General features: G+C 53.6%; 1 protein-coding gene across 2 annotated transcripts in view; it reads right to left on the bottom strand.

Annotated features, from left to right (window-relative positions):
- Window positions 1-19,659, bottom strand: part of CACNA1I (calcium voltage-gated channel subunit alpha1 I) — a 129,042-nt gene that overhangs the window by 47,230 nt on the left and 62,153 nt on the right. For both annotated transcript variants that reach the window (XM_032267162.1, XM_032267163.1), the window contains exons 6-8: window positions 9,689-9,848; window positions 2,986-3,301; window positions 742-834 (exon numbers count right to left, since the gene is read on the bottom strand). In XM_032267162.1, the coding sequence (XP_032123053.1) occupies window positions 742-834; window positions 2,986-3,301; window positions 9,689-9,848 (569 nt within the window). The remainder of the gene's footprint in view (window positions 1-741; window positions 835-2,985; window positions 3,302-9,688; window positions 9,849-19,659) is intronic.

Here is a 19,659-nt window from a genome sequence, read left to right as displayed (position 1 = left end):
GCCAAGTGTGCCCTCTCCCACCACCAGGAAGCCAGAGAACCTGCCTCGCAGCAGTAGGGATTCAGCTGAGACTCTCCCAGGAGTGAATCACCTTGACATTTTGGGGACTGTGCTGTGCTGAAGCTGCAGTCAGGCATGACGAGGTAGATGAGCTCACTCTGGGGAGACCGCACAGGGGGTGCGGGCAAGAGGGACTGGCCAGGAAGAGGCGGGTGAGCCCACCTCCATCTCCAGGTTACCCCAACAAGGCAGGGCTGCCCAAGAGGTGGGAGTCCCTCCGAGAATTTCAGAAAGCTCCACTGGGTCACTATCAGGCAACCTCGCTCCAAACCCTGCTCAGCCTCGGGGCATCTCGTCTTCCCCTCCCAGGAAAACATGGATGAGTTGGAGCCCTTGCAAAGCTTCCGTATGACGCTGCACCTCGGGCTCAGGTCATGCAAAGAATGTATCCCAGAGATACGAGGTGGAGAAACAGGAGCAGAGCATCAGTGGGGACTTAAATGCCCAGATATGAGAAATGACAGCAATTGAAGGTGATGGATGCTTCCGACAGCCACCCCTGATGAGCCCTTTCAATCATCTGCTGCCCGGCCGTGCTGAGAAACAGCCCCTCCTGCTCCCTCCTCCAGGCTCTCCTGGCTCCGAGGGGCTCCCTGGGGACTCCCAAAGACCCTCCCTCCTCAGGTCTCCTGGTCCATGGGTTCTGAGCGCACCTGGGAGCCCAGGCTCCCTGACACTTACTATGATAAGCAGGATGAAGTAAATGAAGTTGTAGAAGGAGTGGGCATCCATCACATAGTACATGATCTCCACCCAGCCTTCCAGAGTGATCACCTGCAACAGCACAGAGAGAGCCAAGAGGGCTAACCTGTGGGAAAACCCATAGCCTGGGCAGCGCCCCAGACAGGGGCCCCAATGTGTGCCAGAACACCTCACACATGCTGCCTTGAGTACCTCTCACAGGGAATGGACAGGGCACACCATATTATACAGGTGAGGAAACCGAAGCTCAGCGAGAGGAAGGTGCTTGCCCACTGTCACACAGCCAGGAAGGGGTGGAGCCGGGACTTGAACCCTGGTCCCTCCAGTCTACCACACCATCGGGAGGGCTGGGAAAGCAGAGAGCCTGTCCCTGCTCCAGCTTACCAGCTGGGCCACCCACACTCTCTGAGCCTTAGCCACTTCTTCTGTATGTGGGGAGCCCACCTGGCAGGGCTGGGATGCAGCTCAGTGGGAGCCCAGGAGGGTGCACGTAATGAGGCTGGTGTGACTCTGTCACCCCCAACCCCATCCTGACTCCTTCCCAGACTGGGAGATGGAGCAGCCTTGGGAAAGACAAACCCTGGGTCCTTGCTGGCTTCTGGCAAATGCAGAGTGGGGCCCCCTGAGCAGCCACCCATCCTCCTGGGCAGAGGGTTCCAAACACAGCTGTTGCCATCACCTCACACTCTGCAGCTCTGAACTCATGATCCTGATGCTCCCCAGGGCAGCGTGCCCAGGGCAGCGCCGGGCAGCATAGGGCAGTGGAGACAGCGGAGTTCAGCCCTGTCAGCCCTTCCACTGCCCCTTCAGAGACTTCTCAGCTCCCCCTCTGTTTGCTCCTGCCCCTTCTTTCTGAGGACAGCAGGAAGGTAACCTCTACTCAGCACTCTCTGCACACAGGGCTGGCTGCCCTGAGCATGTCATCTGCTTTATTTTTATCAGCCACCCAAGGTGAGGGGGGCTGTTATTACCCCATTTTAAAGATGAGAAAACTGAAGCACAGAGAAGTCAAGCAATACACTCAAGGTCCACTGCCCGAGTTCCTTCCCTGCGCATAGCCAGCGCATCCTCTGCAGGGTGTAGGCTGTCAGTTGGTGCAGAGTGGCCATGCAAAAGCGCTTCACACACTGCGGGGCTAGCGCTGCTTTGTGAATGTGTGTGCATTACGTGCACAGGTTGACAAGGCGAGACACATTTCTCACTGACTCCAGATGAGCTACTTGGCATTCCCTGCAGCAGGATTTTGCTCAGGCTGTCCCCACCAGGAATGTCCTCCTACCCCATGCTCCTGGCCTTGGTCAGCCACCCTCCAACTGAGCTTGAATCCTGCCTCTCCTCTCTGAACAGCCCTCCCTGCTGGGATCCATCTGGCCTAAGGCAACCTGGGGCTCTACAAAGAGCTCAGGCTTTGGGGTCACCCATAGCTGGGTTGGTGGCTCTCGCCTATAATCCCAGCACTTTGGGGGACCAAGACAGGTGGATCACCTGAGGTCGGGAGTTCAAGACCAGCCTGGCCAACATAGAGAAACCCCATCTCTACTAAAAATACAAAATTAGCGGGGCATGGTGGCACATGCCTGTAATCCCAGCTATTCAGGAGGCTGAGGCAGGAAAGTCGCTTGAACCGGGGAGGTGGAGGTTGCAGTGAGCTGAGATCACGTCATTGCACTTCAGCCTGGGCAACAAGACACACCACATCATCTGTGGTCAATTAGCTTGCTCCGTTTTTTTTAATTTTTTTGAGTCAGAGTCTTGCTCTGTCTCCCAGGCTGGAATGCAGTGGTACAATCTTGGCTCACTGCAACCTCCGCCTCCTGAGTTCAAGCAATTCTCCTGCCTCAGCCCCCAGGTGGCTGTGATTACAGGCGCCCGCCACCACGACTGGCTAATTTTTATATTTTTAGTTGAGACGGGGTTTCACCATGCTGGCCAGGCTGGTCTCTTTGGCCAGGATGGTCCCAAAACCTGAGCTCGTGATCTGCCCGCCTCAGCTTCCCAAAGTGCTGGGATTACAGGCATGAGCCACCGCGCCCAACCTAGCTTGCTTCCTTTCTTTGAATCTGTCTATAAAATGGGCAGGATAATGCCTATACTGCCAGCAAGCTGGACAGGTTTCAGTGAGATGGGGGATAGCAAAATGCCAAGCACAGAGACCTGCCCGCCCGGCAGAGCTGCCCACCCAATCCCTAGGACCAGGCTGGTCCCAGGCCTGAGCCGCCTCACCTGGAAGATAACAATCCAAGCGTAGCCAATGTTGTCGAAGTTGATGGCGCCCTTGTGGGGGTTGGCGCTGCCTGTTCGGCACACGTTGTAGTAGCGGTTCCAGTTGACACAGAGGCCACTGGTGTTGAGGTCCTGGCGCCCCGCCCCAAAGTCGTAGATGTCGTCCTTGGACAGGCAGCACTCACGGCCCTGCTCCTTGAGTGGGGGGATCTCATGGCAGCCCATGATGCCGTTGTCCCCTGACAGGGAGCAGATGAAGGGCATCTCATCGTCCTCCTCCGGCTGGTAGTACGGGGGCAAGGCCACATCCCCTTGTCTGTCCACAGGCCAGGGTGAGTAAAAGAGGAAAAGGGGAGGGGTCACTGCCATGAGGATCAGGAAGGGAGAGGCCATGCAGCACGGCAGGAGGGCCCCAAAGGCCTTGTCACTCTTGTCGCTGCCTCCAGGCCTTGGCACATGCTGTTCCTCTGCCTCGGTCACCCTTCCCTACCTCTGTTATGGCCATGAAAACCCTGCTGGCCCATTGTGGTCCTCTCCTCTGGGGAGTCTCACTGTGCCTTGCACACGCCTTCATTATGGCTCCTGGGGGAGGTGCCCTCAACTCCCCCGAGAGGCCAGCCATCTCAGCATCCCCAGGCTCCACACACTGGTGGGTTGGCACAGACAGAGCAGGTGCTCAATAAAAAAGCACTGGCCTTTACAGATTTGGCAGATGAGGGGTAGATCCTCCACCTGCTCCACCCTCTTCCATCTATGTGACCTGGGCTACTCATTTCCTCCCTCTCTTTTTTTCTTTCTTTCTCTCTCTCTTTCTTTCTTCTTTCTTTTCTTTTCTTTCTGATTCCTTCCTTCCTTCCTTTCTTTTTTTGAGACAGTTTCACTCTGTCACCCAGGCTGGAATGTAGTGGCATGATCTTGGCTCACTGCAAACTCCACCTCCCAGGTTCAAGCAATTCTCTGTCTCCGCCTCCTGTGTACTACAGGTGCACAGCACCACACTCAGCTAATTTTGTATTTTTAGTAGAGATGGGGTTTCTCCATACTGGTCAGGCTGTTCTTGAACTCCTGACCTCAGGTGATCCACCCACCTCTGCCTCCCAAAGTGCTGAAATTACAGGCGTGAGCTACCACGCCTGGCTGCCCCTCTCTGGATTTCGATTTCCTCATCTATAAAATAAACAACAATCCCTGCTCTACCCATTCAGAAGGGTTAATCTACGCTTCACTGCAATCCTAACCAAAATCCCAACACTTTGGCCTGTGGAGCCTGCCCAGATGGTCCTAGGATTTATTTGGATGGGAAAATAGTCAAGACAAGTTTTAAAAAGGAGAGTGATAAGAACCAGATCTACAAGAGAGCAAAATACTCTACAACTATGATTATTAATACAGTGTAGCACTGTGACAGGAACAGAAAGGTTAGTGGAATGCCACAGAGCACAAAGACAAATCCACGTACAAAGAGAAACTTAGTATATCACAGAGATGACTTTTCAGACCTGCAGAGAAAGGAAGGGCCCATCAGTAAGTGGTGTGGGGATAATTGCTATCTACTGGAAAATAAGTTAGATCCTAACCTCACACGATACACAAAAATAAACTTCTTGAAGACCTGATATCCAAAAATGACATATAAATTATCTCATTTTTAATGTTTATACTGATTTCACATTAAAAAATAATATTTGGCTATATTAGATTAAGTAAGATATATTATAAAACTAAAAATAGCACATTTCCAGTGGATTAAAAAGCATAAATGCAATGACCATAACCACAAAAATATTATAAGAAAATATGGAATATTTTTTGTTAACTCAGGCTAGCTATAACTTTCCTGGGTAAGACACAAAATTCAAATTTTGTAAAGGAAAAGTTCAACCAGATTAACTACATACTAATCTTACATACTAACACAAAACTTCACTGAGACAAAATATGCCATACAAAGTAAAGACAAGCAACAAATTGGGATAAAGCAGAAGTAGACAAACTTTTTGTGTAATAGGCTGGATTAGCAAATATTTTTCTGCAGAGCACAGAGCCTCTGTCCCAGTGACTCAACTCTTCCATTTTAATCTGCAAACAGTTGTAGGAAAGAGGTAAACAAGTGGGCATGGCTGTTTCAATAAAACTTTATTTACCAAAACAGATCATAGTTTGCCGTTTCATGGGATGAAGTATTTGCAACACACAAAGAAGATAAAAAGTAACTATCTAAAGCAGGGGTCCCCAATTCCTGGGGCCACACAGCAAGAAGTGAGTTCTGGGAGAGGGAGAATTACTGACTGAGCTCCACCCCCTGTCAGATCAGTAGTAGCATTAGATTCTCATAGAAGCACAAACCCTACTGTGAACCTCACATGCAAGGGATCTAGGTTGTGCACTCCTTATGAGAATCTAATGCCTAATGATCTGAGGTGAAACAGTTTCATTCCAAAACCATCCCCCCTCCTCTGGTCCATGGAAAAATTATCTTCCACGAAACTGGTCCCTGGTGCCAAAAAGGAATCTCCCATAACTCAGTAACAAAAAGGAAAAATAACCCAGTGGGGGGCGGGGGAAGACAAGAAAAGAAAAATTCACAGAAGAAATTTAAAAATGGCCAATATATAGGAAGAAATGTTCACCAATGCAACGAAATAACCAAATGCAAACAAACCCATTCAAATGGCAAACATTTCAGGGTTGGTAATATTCAGCATGGGAAAGAATGAGTGTAAACAGACACTCACATACACTGTTGTGGGAGTATACATTGGTACAACCTTCTTAGAGGGCAATTTGGCACAACCATCAATAAAAATGTAAACATCCAACCCAAATACATATGGTCACCTGAGTATCATAGAGACACCACTGCAATTGAGTAGAGAGAGGGTGGACTTTTCCATCACTGGTGCTGGGACAAGTGTCTCATGCCTGTAATCTCAGTACTTTGGGAGGCCAAGGTGGATGGATCACCTGAGGTCAGGAGTTCGAGACCAACCTGACCAACATGTGAAACCCCATCTCTACTAACAATACCAAAATTAGCCAGGCGTGGTGGCGTGCACTTGTAATCCCAGCTATTCAGGAGGCTGAGGCACGAGAATCGCTTGAACCTGGGAGGTGGAGGTTGCAGTGAGCCGAGATTGTGCCACTCCACTCCAGCCTGGATGACAGAGTTGAGATTCTGTATAAAAAAAAATCTTGACTCCAACCACAAACCATATACAAAACTAGAGATGGACCACAGACCTACATGTGAAGAATTTTAAAAAAAGAAAGTTCCCAAAAGAAAGCACTGGAAAAATATTTTCACAACCTTGAGTTTGGAAAAGATTTCTTAAACAGAACACAAAAAACAATGCTAAAAAAATGATTGATAAACTGGACTTCATTACAAGTGAGAGTTTCATTGATCAAAAGACACCATTAAGAGTGCAAAATGTAATTCCTTGTCATGTCTGCGAGTATTCCATTGAGTGAATACACTGCCACTTATTTATTCATTCTGCTGATGGTTTGGGGTTGTTTCTGGTTTTTTGGCTCTTATGACTCATGAATATTCTTGTACATGTCTTCGGGTGTATATAAGCCATCCCTTTTTTGGGTAAACACCCAGGAGCACTGCCAAGTGACAGAGGCAGGATTTGACCCTGAAAGCCAGGCTCGGGTTCTGGTTCCTAACCCACATACCACACTGCTGCAGTGGGCTTGCCTCACTCAGAAATACCCTCCCCATGCCCTCCCATCCCCCTGCCTGCCTGGAGATATTTTTCTTGAACCTTTTAGTTTCAGCTCAAGGTCACATCCTCTGAGAAGCAAGAAGCCCCACTGGTCCCCACCCCAGCTGATATTGTACCTCCTCTGGGCTTCCAGGCCCCACTCTGCCATAGCCCCGAGCACCCTGAGGCCTAATTATCAACACATCCAGTTCCCCAGTAAGAGACAGTACAGAGTGCAGAGGCCAAGATAAAAGGTCTCTGCATCCCCATGGCCCAGCATAGGACCTAGCACCTGGAAGGGGTTGGTGACTATGGAATGACAGTGTCATTCACACAAGCCAGGAAGAGGCTGGATGCTTGCTGGAAGCCTTGCTATTGGTCCTGGGTGAGTCTCTTCCCATCTAGGCCTCAGTCCCCATCTACAGGTTGGGCTGAGGCTCTGTGGCCCCATCTCCAACCTGTGTATGTTACACCCCAGGAAGGGCCCTTCTCCACCCTGACTGCTAAGCTCTGCCCATCTCACAGGGCCTGCTGCGCCAGGGGCTGGAGGCTTCCAGGCAACACACTGAGATGAACCAGCCTCAGTCTCAGGCCTCTGGGACAAGGGAGTTGTAAAAAGACAGCTAGATCCTGTGTCAAGACACCTGGTCTAAATCTAGACCCTGCTGCTTCTTAGCTGTGTGACCTAGCACTTTCAGTTCTTTGAGTCCCCAGTTGCCTTCTCTATAAAATAGAAATAACAGTATTAACCTCACAGAGTTATCATGAAGGCTGAAGATCACATTTGTGCAAGTACACAGAAAAGCATTTGGTACATAAAAGGTGCTCCCTAAATACTTGCTTGTTCATTCACAATCTAGTGTAAGTGTGGCAGGGCCCAGAGCCATTTCCATGGCTTTTTGGGTGGAGGGGCAGATACAAAGGAGAGAGTATGCCTGAAAGAGGACTTTGAGGAACACTCCTGCCCAAGACCCTGCCTGGTTCCCCCAGATCCTAGCAAGGATCTCCTCAAATTCCAACTTTCTGGTCACCCAGAAGAGATCTTGCTGCCTCTTTGTGAACCCGTTACCAACTTCTCTGCTCACTGCCCTAAAGAGGCCTTCTGAGTTAAGGTCTAAACCTCCCTTATATCTACAGGGGTCACAGACCTGGGATGACCCTAGTCTTGCTCTCGACCCAGATGTGAACTTTACCGATTTCCTTTTTCACACAACACCAACGACCCCCCCACCTCAGCCCAATAGGGCATATGAGTTAATACCACCCACCCTAAGCAAATGAAGCCAGGAGCTCAGAGGGGAGGTGTGGAGATCACCCAGCATCTTCCTTTAGGGTGTTCTTGCTCCAGTGACATTTCTTTATATTTATTTTTCCCTTCCTGGGGCAGGGGTGGGGGTGCGCCAGATAAGGTTCCTCTTTAACACTCTGGCCCAAGGGCGTCCACAGCATCCTCCCTCCAACTCCCCTATTCCAGCCAAGACAGGGTCAGAGCCATCTCACAAGGCCTGGGACGACCACAGAGAAGGAGACATCCAGGGACCCGGACACAGAATCTCCAACTTACCAGGCCTAGGAAGAACTGGTCCTGGCTCCCAGCCTGCCTCTGGGTGGTAAATGCACTCACCCATCCACTCACTCACTCATTCCTTCAACAATTAGTTGGAAGCACCTGTGCCAAGCCCTGCTCTAGACCTTGGGAAGAGTCAAGGCTCAGGTGCCCCTACTGTGGTAGGGAACTCACATTCCAGGGGACTCCAGAGATCTCAGATGAACCAGCAGGCGATGTTTTCAGAGAGATGAGTCAAGAAGAAAACCCAGCAGGGCTGTGCGATGGGAAGCCTGGGGCTGGGGTAGTGAGGGAGAGCAAGGGAAGGCCTCCAGGAGGAGGCGTCAGGTGAGCTGAGCCCGCAAAATGAGAAGGGGCCAGCCACAGAAAGATTCAGGGAAGAATCCCTGTGGGACAGAGGGGCGGGGCTCACACTACCCTGACTTCTAAGCAGGCACCTCTCCCCAGCCCCACGGCCCAGGCTCTGCCTCAGGACCTGCCCCTTTGGGGAGTGGGCACAAGTGTAGACCCACTTCCTGAACCCCCACTTGGGGCCCTCACCCACCAAGGTGCCCCTGCTGTGGTCAACCCAGGTACCCTACTGTTCCCCATACCCCAACTTTCACCGTCCAGCTCTGCTACCCTCTCCCCAAGTAGACAGGCTGAGAGGGAGAAACCAGCCTTCACCTGTACAGCATCCCCACGTCCCCAGGCCTCCTACGGTCACCTCGGTCACCTCGGTCCATGATTGACAGACTGGGCGGCACTGACTAGAGGTTTTTGGGATCGGCTCCCAGCCCTGCGTTCCTCAAGGCCAGAGACCCCCTCTTCTGCCACATCTTGAGCCCCGAGCACAGGCTCAAAGAAGGGGAGTGAGAAAAGGAATGAAAATGCTCTCCTATTTCTGATTCCCTAGGGCCTGGCACTTAGTTGAAGTGCGCCACGCATATCTGAAATGAATGCATATTCATGTCCAAACACATATGCGTAAGTACATGTGTGTGCACACTTATCCCGCATCGCTAAGGAAGCACAGGTTCTATAGGTGTCAAATTTTTCAGACAACTAAGCCCAACTCCTCTAAGAGCCGGAGCTTGATTTGTGTGTCAATAATCCTCTCTTGGAGGAGCGTCCCGCCCGCCCCCTGCTTTCAGACTCAGGCGGCTGAATGGGAGCTCACCCTTCCTGGATGACTCAGTCACCAAGAGGAATGAATGTGCTGTGAGCACAGAGCCAAGTTCTGTGCCTGCTTTTCAGGTTTTCTCTCTTCTTTTTCCTCCTGAGCATTACTTCTGCTCATATCTTAACTTCCCTTTCCCTTCCAACCTGACCTCCCTTTTGTTGCTGCTTCTACCCCATTGGCCCTGATTCCCAATGACCCAGGAGGTTACAACTGTGTTTTAGTAAGAGTCCCCGGAGCTGCATGGGTGGCAGGGGCTGAACTCACATGGTAAAGTTTTCCTCCAGGAAGCAGCGATTACGCAGCAGGCCCGCCCAGAGCTGCACGCCTATGATGCCAAAGATGAAGAAGACAAAGAAGCAGAGCAGCAGGACGTTCCCCAGCATGGGCAGCGTGTCCAGGAGCAGGTTCACCAGGATCCGCATACCTGGGAGGGGGAATGGTAGAGGGATGGTCAGACAGGGAGCAGAGGTCTCAGAGAGGAAAGAGTGAGAGCGAGGTTACAGAAACAGGGAGGGGGAGTGGGATGCATTGGCAGGGGCTCCTGGCTGCTCCCATCCTGTTCAGTGGCTGCCAGATACACCCTCTCCTTTGTATCTGCCCCTCCACCCAAAAAGCCGTGGAAATGGCTCTGGGCCCTGCCACACTTACACTAGATTGTGAATGTACAAGCAAGCATTTAGGGAGCACCTTTTATGTACCGAGTGCTTTTCTGTGTACTTGTACAAATGTGATCTTCAGTCTTCATGACAACTCTGTGAAGTTGGTACTTTTGTTTCTATTGTTTACAGAAAGCAATTGGAGACTCAAAGAACTGAAAGTGCTTGCCCTAGGTCACACAGCTAAGAAGCAGCAGGGTCTCTAGATTTAGACCAGGTGTCTTGACACAAAATCTAGCTGTTTTTTCACAACCCCCCTGTCCCAGAGGCCTGAGGCTGGTTCAACTCAGCATGCCCAGAACCTGCACAGAGTGGTCCTTGTACATGCCCAATAAATGTGTCCTGAATACCCTTTGTCTCTGGGGTAGTCACTGTTCCCCTTGACCATGTCAGGACACAGCAGTACCAGCCAGAACTACCACTCCCATTGCATGATGGAACCAGGCAGAGCTCCCAGAGCCAACTTCAGAACAGCCAAGGGCCTGCTAACAGGCTCTACAGAGAAGGCCCACACAGGAGTCCATGGCCCCAAAGAAGGCGAAGAGCTGGTGGGGCACCCTTGAGTGCATACCCTACCCCTACGATCCTGTAGGGTCCATACTGCCCACCTCTCCGGCTTCATGCCTCTCTCAATATGTACTCTATGCCTTGCAATGCCAAATTATTTGAAGTTCCCTAAACATACCATGGGATTTCACACCTCCATGCTTTTATCCTTGCTGTTCCCTCTTCCTGGAACACCCTTGCTCCTCTCTTATGCCTGGTAAATCCCTATTCAGCCACCATAGCACTGTGAAAGCTCTTTCATGAAGGCTTCCAGACTCTTACATCATACCAGGTAGAGTTCATCCTTCTTTCTTCTGCTCTGGGCAATCTCAGCACCTCTGACCTGGCCTAGGCTGCCATATACAATTATGTAGGTTGTACACAGTACAACCTAGGAGATTCCATCCATATCAATATCTCTTCTTCTTCTAGCCCTAATGTATAGTTGTATGTTTACTTTCCTATCTCTTCCACTAGGCTATAAGGTTCTGGGGGCAGGGCCCTTGTCTAAATCACCTCAGTATTCCCAGAACCCAGCAGGTCCTGGCCCAGAAAACAGGCTCACCTAACATTTGTGCAATGACTAATCAGGAACGAATGTCATAAGTCATGGGGAGGGAGTGGAAGATTAGAGAGAGGAAGATGGAATGATGGTCACAAGTAGAACAGTGGCCCTGTCCAGATGGTTATGTATGCCAGGGGTGATGCTGAGGTGGTTATTAATGAGGATAATTATTTGGAATTTGTATCACAAACTCTGCATGCAGTGATTTCCAATCAATAATTAATGTCCACCCCGTCTTCCCTTCCCACAAAACTAGGTCAGCCTCCTCTCAGGAAAGACAGTGGGGCTCGCCTCCAGGCTGCTTCATCCCCACAAGAGCAGACCAGGGCGAGGACTCAATGTCCCACTCAATGCTGTAAAAGAAATGGCACTCGAAGATGAATCCTCTCAGTAAGGCAGTTTAATTCTATAGAAGGGTTCAGCTCATGGATGGAGCAATGGCGGCTGCACGCTTGGACAAGGCAGGGAAGGGGTACTTATGCCTGACGGGGGTCATCCCTTCTGATGTGTCATTCCCCCATTGGCTAGGGTTAGACCACACAAGCTAGACTAATTCTGATTGGCTATTTTAAAGAGAGCAGGGGTCTGAGCTGCAGTGGCAGGATGGGTATTTTGACGGGAAGGATGGTTACGGGTGGGTCAGAGCAGGTAGCTGGGGTGACCTAGGTCAAAGAAAGGTGACCCGAGCAGGTTACTGGAGCAGGTGACCAGTATGAGTCAAGACAGAGCTGGGGGCTGGGGGAACAGATATGAATTACTGATTAGAACCAGTGGAGAACTTGTTTACTGGAATTACAAGGAAGTTAAACTTTAAAATAGAGAATTAAAGAATAAAAGAGCTGAACATACTGACATACTGATTCTTTGAAGAGAAACTTGGGGTTCACGATAACACCACCACCCTATATCGCCAAGCAGGGGAGTGAGGCGTGTACAGCAGAGGGAAGGAGGAACGGGTGCCCTTGTAATCCATCCAAATGGATCCCCTGACTCACTCAGGCCAAATGCAGGCCTTCCTGGTGCCCCATCATTCATTCATTCATTCGTGGAACACAGCAAATGCATGCTGCATGCCAGGCATGGCGTTGGGCACGTGGGGAATCCGAAGATGAACAAGGCCCATTTTTCACTCCCCACCCCCACCCCTGAGAGCTCACAGCCTAGCAGCAAGGGGACAAGAAACCAAGTGTTGAGCCAAAGGACCATGCCTAGGGAGATGAGGGGAGGCACTACCGGCACATTTGCTGAGCTGGGCTCCAGGATGGGAAATGTTGGCTGGCAGAGGGGTGGGCATGGGCAAAGGCACCATTCCTGAGGGCGGTTGCAGAGGACTCTGAGGAGCGTGGGGCTCTGTGCTGAGAGGCTGCGCAAGGAGGTCTACTGGCAGATTTCTAAGCAGGCAAAGCCCTTGATCAGCTCTGAGCTTCAAAAAGGAAGGGTGAGCCCCGAGGCCGGGGCAGAGGCAGGAGGCAAGCACAGAGGGCAGCAGCTGGAGAACAGGCTGGATGAGCGGGGTTTGGAGGAGGTGTCTCCGCACGGCCCCAGCCTGCTGCTCCCTCGGGCTGGCCTTTGTTACTCAATTAATTACATCTCCCTTGTTCTCTGGGATATTGAAATTCTGAAAGGCTGCTGCAAACCTACCCGGCTGGCTTCCCTGAATGGCAGCCCGGTCCCTCCTCCCCTCCCACCTCGCTCTGCCCAGCTGGGCCCCAGCGCACTTCATGGCCCACCCTGGGGCCCAGGGAGTCCCAGGGCCACAGAGCCTCAGCATAATTAGCTAATTAGGGACTTAGAACGATTTTATCCCTTCCACTCCAAGGAAGAGGAGCCACAGGATTAGGGAGTCAGGGAGGACCCCAAGAGACCACAGCTAATCTTCCTTTTATGCTCACGGTCAAGTAATTAGCCAAGACAGGTTGGCCGGTTACACTCTGCCCTCGGTGCCTCTGGAGCCTGGCACGGGAAGTGAAGGCAGGGAGAGGACAGAGAAAAACAGACAGAGGAGAAAGTGAAACCAGGAGTGACGGAGAGAAACAGAGACAGAGGAGAGGACAGACAGTAAGAGGGGAGAGACTGCCTGCAAGTCACCATCTACCTCAAGCCATCCTTTTACTTCATCTCCCTCCACACCTTTCCCGGCCAAACCTTCTTCCTCCAGGCAGTCCTCCCAGACTCTCACCCCCAGTTAGTCATGAAGGCCTCCTGCCTCTGGTTGCCCCAAGGCTCTCACTCACTCTCAGGCGGACTTACCTGGTTCTGCGTTCTTCGTGCACGTTTTCAGGCTTCTGCCTAGAGCAAGAGCTAGATGGGCCATGATGGGGATAGGCTACAGGCAGCCCTGTGAGTGTGACTGAGGGCCCTGGCTCCCCAGCTGAGAAGGGGAAGAGGACCCTGGAGACTTCAGGACACCTCATGCAGCCCCCGGCCCATGGAGCGCCCAGAGCATAGACCAGAGACAGGACTTCTGGGTCCCAGTCCCATCTGGGTGGCCTTGAGACAAAGTTTGCCCTCTCTGGGCCCCAGTGGCCTCATCTACAGAGGCGACAGTGGTTCCTTTCCACCCAGTCCTTCAGGAATACCACGGGGCCAGGACACCTCTGGCAGAAGAGCCTCTGAAGTCAGAAGCCTCCAACAGCCCATACATCCCATAAGAAAGCGCAAATCCTTATCCCCCACCATCCTGGCTCCTGCTCAGAGTTCCCCAGAGCCTGGCCCCACCTCCGTCTATCCTCCCTGCCACACCTGAACCAGCATCCAGCCTCCCCACTCCCCACCCCTGTACACACCCTGTCCCCACCCACAACGCCTCCCCCACCCTGCTGTAGGATCCCAGGACCACTGTGCAGCACCCAGACAGACAGACACACTTCCAGTCCTGGAAAGCCCACCTTCGGGGCTGCCTCAGTGCTATTGCACATGCTTGGAGGGGCATCTCTGGCCTCCTTTTTGTGGATCTCAGCTGAGCAGTCACCTTGTCTGGTGCCCCTGCCATGAGCTGCCACTGCCCACCCGCCCTCCATCACATCCTGTGCCAGTTCCTGGCTCTGCCCCCTCCTCCCCGCTGGAAACCAGCCATGACCCACATGCAAGGCCGAGGCAAGTGCTCTGCGTTCTCCCACCCAGCCCAGGACCTGGCACAAAGCAGCCCCTTGAAGGATGACGGCTTGAATGAGCAAAGGAACGACGGTCGAGTGAATGGAGCCACTCAGCAAGTAATGAATGAGGGCCAACTGCGTGCCAGGCACTTCGCTAGGCTCCGCGGATACATGAGTTTAAAAACAACATAACAGGCTGGGCGCAGTGCCTCACACCTGTAATCCCAGCACTTCGGGAGGCCGAGGTGGGCAGATGACAAGGTCAGGCGTTCAAGACCTGCTTGACCAACATGGTGGAACCCTGTCTCTACTAAAAATACAAAAATTAGCTGGATGTGGTGGCGTGCTTGTAGTCCCAGCTACTCGGGAGGCTGAGGTAGGAGAATCACTTGAACCTGGGGGAGGTGGAGGTTGCAGTGAGCTGAGATCGCACCACTGCACTCCAGCCTAGGTAACAGAGCAAGACTGTCTCAAAAAAAAAAAAAACCCACAAAGTTCCCTGTCCTCATGAGGCTCGCATCCCACGCAGGGTAGGGAGAGACAGGCAATAAATGACGCGGGTGATACATGCAAACACGTCCTCGTTTGTTGGGTAAAAAGTGCCAGGAAAACAAAAAGAAGGGGGAAAGGGCTGGGGATTTGGCCTGGGGTCAGGTGGGCACCAAACAGGGGGCCAGGAAGGGCAGGATGACGCTGAGCAGAGACGGCGAAGGGGTAGCGGAGTCAGCGGAGGGGCTTTCGCTGTCTGGGTGGAGGCAGCCTGGACAAAGGCCTGGAGGCGGGAGGCAGACAAGCACAGCCACAGTGAGGAGACCAAGGAGACCAAGGACACCCGAGGAGACCGTGCGTCCAGAGGGCAGCTAAGCAGGGACGAGGCTGGGGAGGAGACAGGGCCTGGTGGCTGGAAGACTTAAGCTTCTGCACCAGTTGTCACGGAGCCACCAGAGGGGTCTGAGCAGAAGGGAGATGTGATCTGGGGATGGGTTGAGAGGGTCGCCTGGCCTGCTGGGTGGAGAATGGACCTCGGGGCCAGGGCAGAGGCAGGACAGCGTCAGGGGGCACAGTCTACAGGATCCTGTGCAGACGCCCCCATGGATGGCCCCCCGAACGGCACACACTGAAAGGGAGCTGCAGGGGACTCCACCGCTGGGTGGTGGCTGCCTCCCGGGAGCCTCTCCTGGGTCAGAAACAGGAGCTCTGAGGGTGGGGCCCAGGAGAGCTGCGGCCCCCTGCTCTGTGTGCCCTCACCCTTGAGGTGGCCCAGGCCAGACACTGCACCCCCTCCATGACCCTCAGGGCCTGAGGACAGGGCCTCCCGTCCCCTGCTCCTCTCCGTCCTGCCTGGTGTTGCCGTAAACGGGACGATGGTGAGGCTGGGCCCAAGCAGTGATGGCAGTGGAGTGGGGAGCATGGTAGATTCCGGGGGACTTTGAAGGTGGACCAAGGGATGGGACGGGCATGTAGGAGGAAGAGAGCAGCTGGGGATGACTCTAAGACTGGGGCCTGGAGCCACAGAGTGGCCATTAGCAGGGGTGAGGGGGGCTCCATCTGGAGATGTGAGCTTGGGGTGGCCAGGGCATTGCTTTGCTAGATCTTGCAGTGTTCAAGAGAGAGGAGTCTGGCCCGGAGCGCCCGTGGAGCTCAGGGTGAGGACCGTCTCTAGGCAGCACTGAAGGCAGCGGCAGGTGGATGGAGCTGCTCACCCTTTTTGGGGACCCCTAGACTAGCTGCTGGAGAGATGCTGGGCAGCAGCCAGGCAGAGGCAGCAACTTGGTGGCAGTGGGGACACTTGAGGTGGCAGGAAGAACAGAAAGCACTTCCTGACAGCACCCCTGGAGGTTTGGGGTGCTCTTGGAGGAAAGGAGCTGTCAGCCTAGATCAGTTCAGTCACTTTGCCAGGCCAGCTCAAGTAGAAATCGCCAGACGTGTGCCAGCCTCTGCCAGGGCACAGCCCGTGGCCCGGAGGAGGCTGTGGCCTGGCCACTGGGGGCCACTCTCCCTGGACTGACCGGGTCGGTGGTGGGGCCGGGCGGCTGGGAGAGGACGTCTGCTGCTCCTGCCATTGCTGGCACCAACTAATCAGGGGTACAGTGGGCGCCGGGAGGCCTGGCCACGCAGCAGACTGCCAGATTGCTGGGGTCACAGCTGCCGGCCCAAAGCCCGCCAGGGAGGGGCCTGTGGGCTGATGGAGGGCCTTGGTGCCCACTGCTGAGAAAGGAAGCCAACCTCAGCCAACCAGCCCAACCAGCAGCCCACCTCCCCCAGCCCAGGAGAGGCCTGGGGTCCCTCCCAGAGCCCACAGCACTCACACCCTCCAGGGCTGGCCCTGCTGTCTCACTGCAGGTCCCCCCACCTGCTGGGCCCCAAACCACTCCTAGGTGTCCTTCCAATGTCCCACACCCCCTCCTCTGAGAAGTCTCTTCCAGTCCCAGCTCAGTGCCCTTTCCCACCTGCCCCGCCCCCATCAGAGCAGGCATCCACTGGCCTGCAGCTGTCAGCCTTTGGGGGAGGGGCTATGCCTGATCTAGTCCCCACACCTGGCCAGGGTCTCCCCCAGAGACCCCCCAGGTGGTTTTTACTTTGGATGAATGATGGAGTTCAGTCCAAGCATCAGTGAATCCACAGTGCCCCAACTCTTCAGTGTGGTGTTCTGTCCAGGACTCCCTCCCTCCGGATTTGTAGAACAGAATGCAGAACTTGACCTGGGGGAGGGGGATGGGGAGGGGCTTCCTGGGCCTGCCCCACCCCCAAGCACTTCTCCTTGCACGTCCAGGCTGCTCTTTTCTGTTCCCAAATCCAGCGCTCTCCAGGCTCTGCTCAGATGATCTCTCTCCCACCCAGCCCCATCTCTTCCGGGAAGGCAGCAGCCCTGGGGAAATCGGCCCCCCTCATTTCATCTCCCTGTTTCTCTCCCTCCTTCCCTCTCTTCCTTCCCCATGGAGCCTTTCAGTCCTGTCCCTCAGGACAATGTGGGAGCCTCTCATGGGTGCCTAGTCCAAGGTGTGGCCTGGCGGGGGCTGATGGCCCCGAAGCCTTCCTTCCACGCTCCCCAGGCCCTGAGTAACCACATGCTCCAAGTGAAAATGCCAACACTTCCACGCCAACTATTTCAAGGTGCATCTCCCAGGCCTGTCCAACAAATGCTCCCTCACCCTCCTGAGGCCCTTCCAAGAAGGAATCCTGATGCCTTCCTCGCGCCTCCTCAGCACAGCTGGCCTGACCGTGACCCTGGTTGGGCAAGCATCTAGGCAAGAAAGGGCTTGGCCTGGGGCATGAGGGTAGGTGCCCACTATGCACTAAGCACAGGGCCATCCTGACTCCTGCCCTGCCTCGTGGCTTCGGCCCAAAAAGGGCTCAGCACCACGAGAACTGTGCACCCTGATGGTGAAAGGCGTTAAGAGGTCTGGAGCAGACCGGGCTGAGGGGGGAGATGGGAGGAGAGAAGGCCTTGAGGCATCACTGCAGCCCCCTCCTTTGACCTCTCTCCTTTGACCCTGGAAGTGGGCAGGGGCGTTTCCTGATGCCCTGCAGACAGTGAGGAGGGGGGTGTCTGCCGCCTACACGCTAACATAAAGGAAAGGAGGTGCTGACACAGTGAGAAGCTCTAGGGTCAGGTGAACACGGGTTCCAACCCTAGCTCTGTCGCCAGCCAGCTGTGTGGCCTTGGGCAGGCTAGTCAACCCCTCTCTGTCTGCTTCCCCATCTATAAAGTGGGTGTCACAATGTCACTAGCCTCCTAGGGCAGTAGTGAAGAGGAAATGACACCGGCTATATGATGGGTTTGTCCCAAGCGTTTGATAAACTTTAGCCGCTTATGATTATAAGTAACTCCCTAGAAGATTCGAATGACCCCCTCCTGCCTTTCCCAACATGCAGTCCCCTGCCCACCCACAGGAGGTCCAGCCCAGGATAACACCTCCACTCTACCTTTGCACATGCCAATCTGTCTGCCAGGCATGTCCTCACCATCCCTTGGCTGATGGGTGTCTTCAAAAACAAGCCCCTGCGAAGCCGCCCCTGATGCCCTACGTCCACCCTCACAGCTCCCAGCACTTCATCTAGCGGCAGCACCTGCGGATCACGTAGGCACATGAGGCTGTGCACGCAGCTCTCTACACCCACGGTGGCATTTCAGCCTTCCAAACCAGATGGACATCGGTATTATTAACTCCTCTGAAGAGCTGGGGAAATAGAGGCACAGAGAGGCACATGGCTTATCCCGGGTCCCACTGCCAGTGGGTGGAGGCCCTGAGACCAGAACATGGTCTAACAGTGCAGAGCAAATTTCCAGCTGGTGGTGCAGCAGAGGAGACAGTGGCCTTCCCCATAGCCCTGTCAGGGACTGTGAGCTCAGGCTCAGGGCTGCCCCCGACCTCCCCAGGGTCTGCCTCGCCCCTGCTCCACAGCCTGGGTCAGGAGAACAATCACCTCTGCTGACCAGGCCTTGGCCGTGAGGACTTTTCATACATAAATGGCTCAGCCATTGGGCTTAGGGAAGCAAGGCTGTGCCTTGAGGGAAGTATAGGCTGTGTCACCAGTTGGCTGATGCTGGGGCAGCACTAGGGGGGCACATTTAGAAATAATTCAGCCCCATCTTGCCAAGGCCCAGAGGGAGGCAGTGATTTAGGAAAGGTCACACAGCCTCCTGACTCGTAGTTTGCTGCCTCCTTCCTCCCTCCCCAGCCACCTCTCTGCTGTCTTCATCTCTTTATCCATCAGAGGCTTAGTGGCCTGAACAAGGACCCTCATGGCTGGGGTGGAAAGATTCATATTTTATACAATTCTGTAAACAGTACCATGACGTCCATGTCCCCTGGCTCATCCTGGACACACAAGTTGAGAGCCACAGATCTAATCCAGCTCCTCCTCCTGCTTTGTACAAGTAGGGAAACTGAGGCCCAGAGATGCCAAGGGACTTCTCAGGTCACACAGCAGGCTTATGGCAGAGCTAAGACCAGACCGTTCATTGCCTGACCCACAGCTGCATCTTCCTGGTTATTCGTGCTGGAGCTTTGCAGCCTTTGCCGTATTTTTAAAACACAGGCAGCTGGGTGCGGTGGCTCACGCCTGTAATCCCGGCACTTTGGGAGGCCAAGGTGGGTGGATCACGAGGTCAAGAGATCGAGACCATCCTGGCCGACATGGTGAAACCCCATCTCTACTAAAAATACAAAAATTAGTCAGGCGTGGTGGTGTCCACCTGTAGTCCCAGCTACTTGGGAGGCTGAGGCAGAAGAATCGCTTGAACTCAGGAGATGGAGGTTGCAGTGAGTCAAGATCGCATCACAGCACTCCAGCCTAGTGACAGAGTGAGACTCCGTCTCAAACACACACACACACACACACACACACACACACACACACACACACACA

Source organism: Sapajus apella, unplaced genomic scaffold (assembly GCF_009761245.1).
Source record: "Sapajus apella isolate SASKATOON/1434 unplaced genomic scaffold, GSC_monkey_1.0 scaffold166, whole genome shotgun sequence".
In the NCBI taxonomy this organism is placed as follows: domain Eukaryota; kingdom Metazoa; phylum Chordata; class Mammalia; order Primates; family Cebidae; genus Sapajus; species Sapajus apella.
The sequence above is the reverse complement of the archived record's forward strand: the minus strand, read 5'-3'. Positions and strand labels throughout refer to the sequence as shown.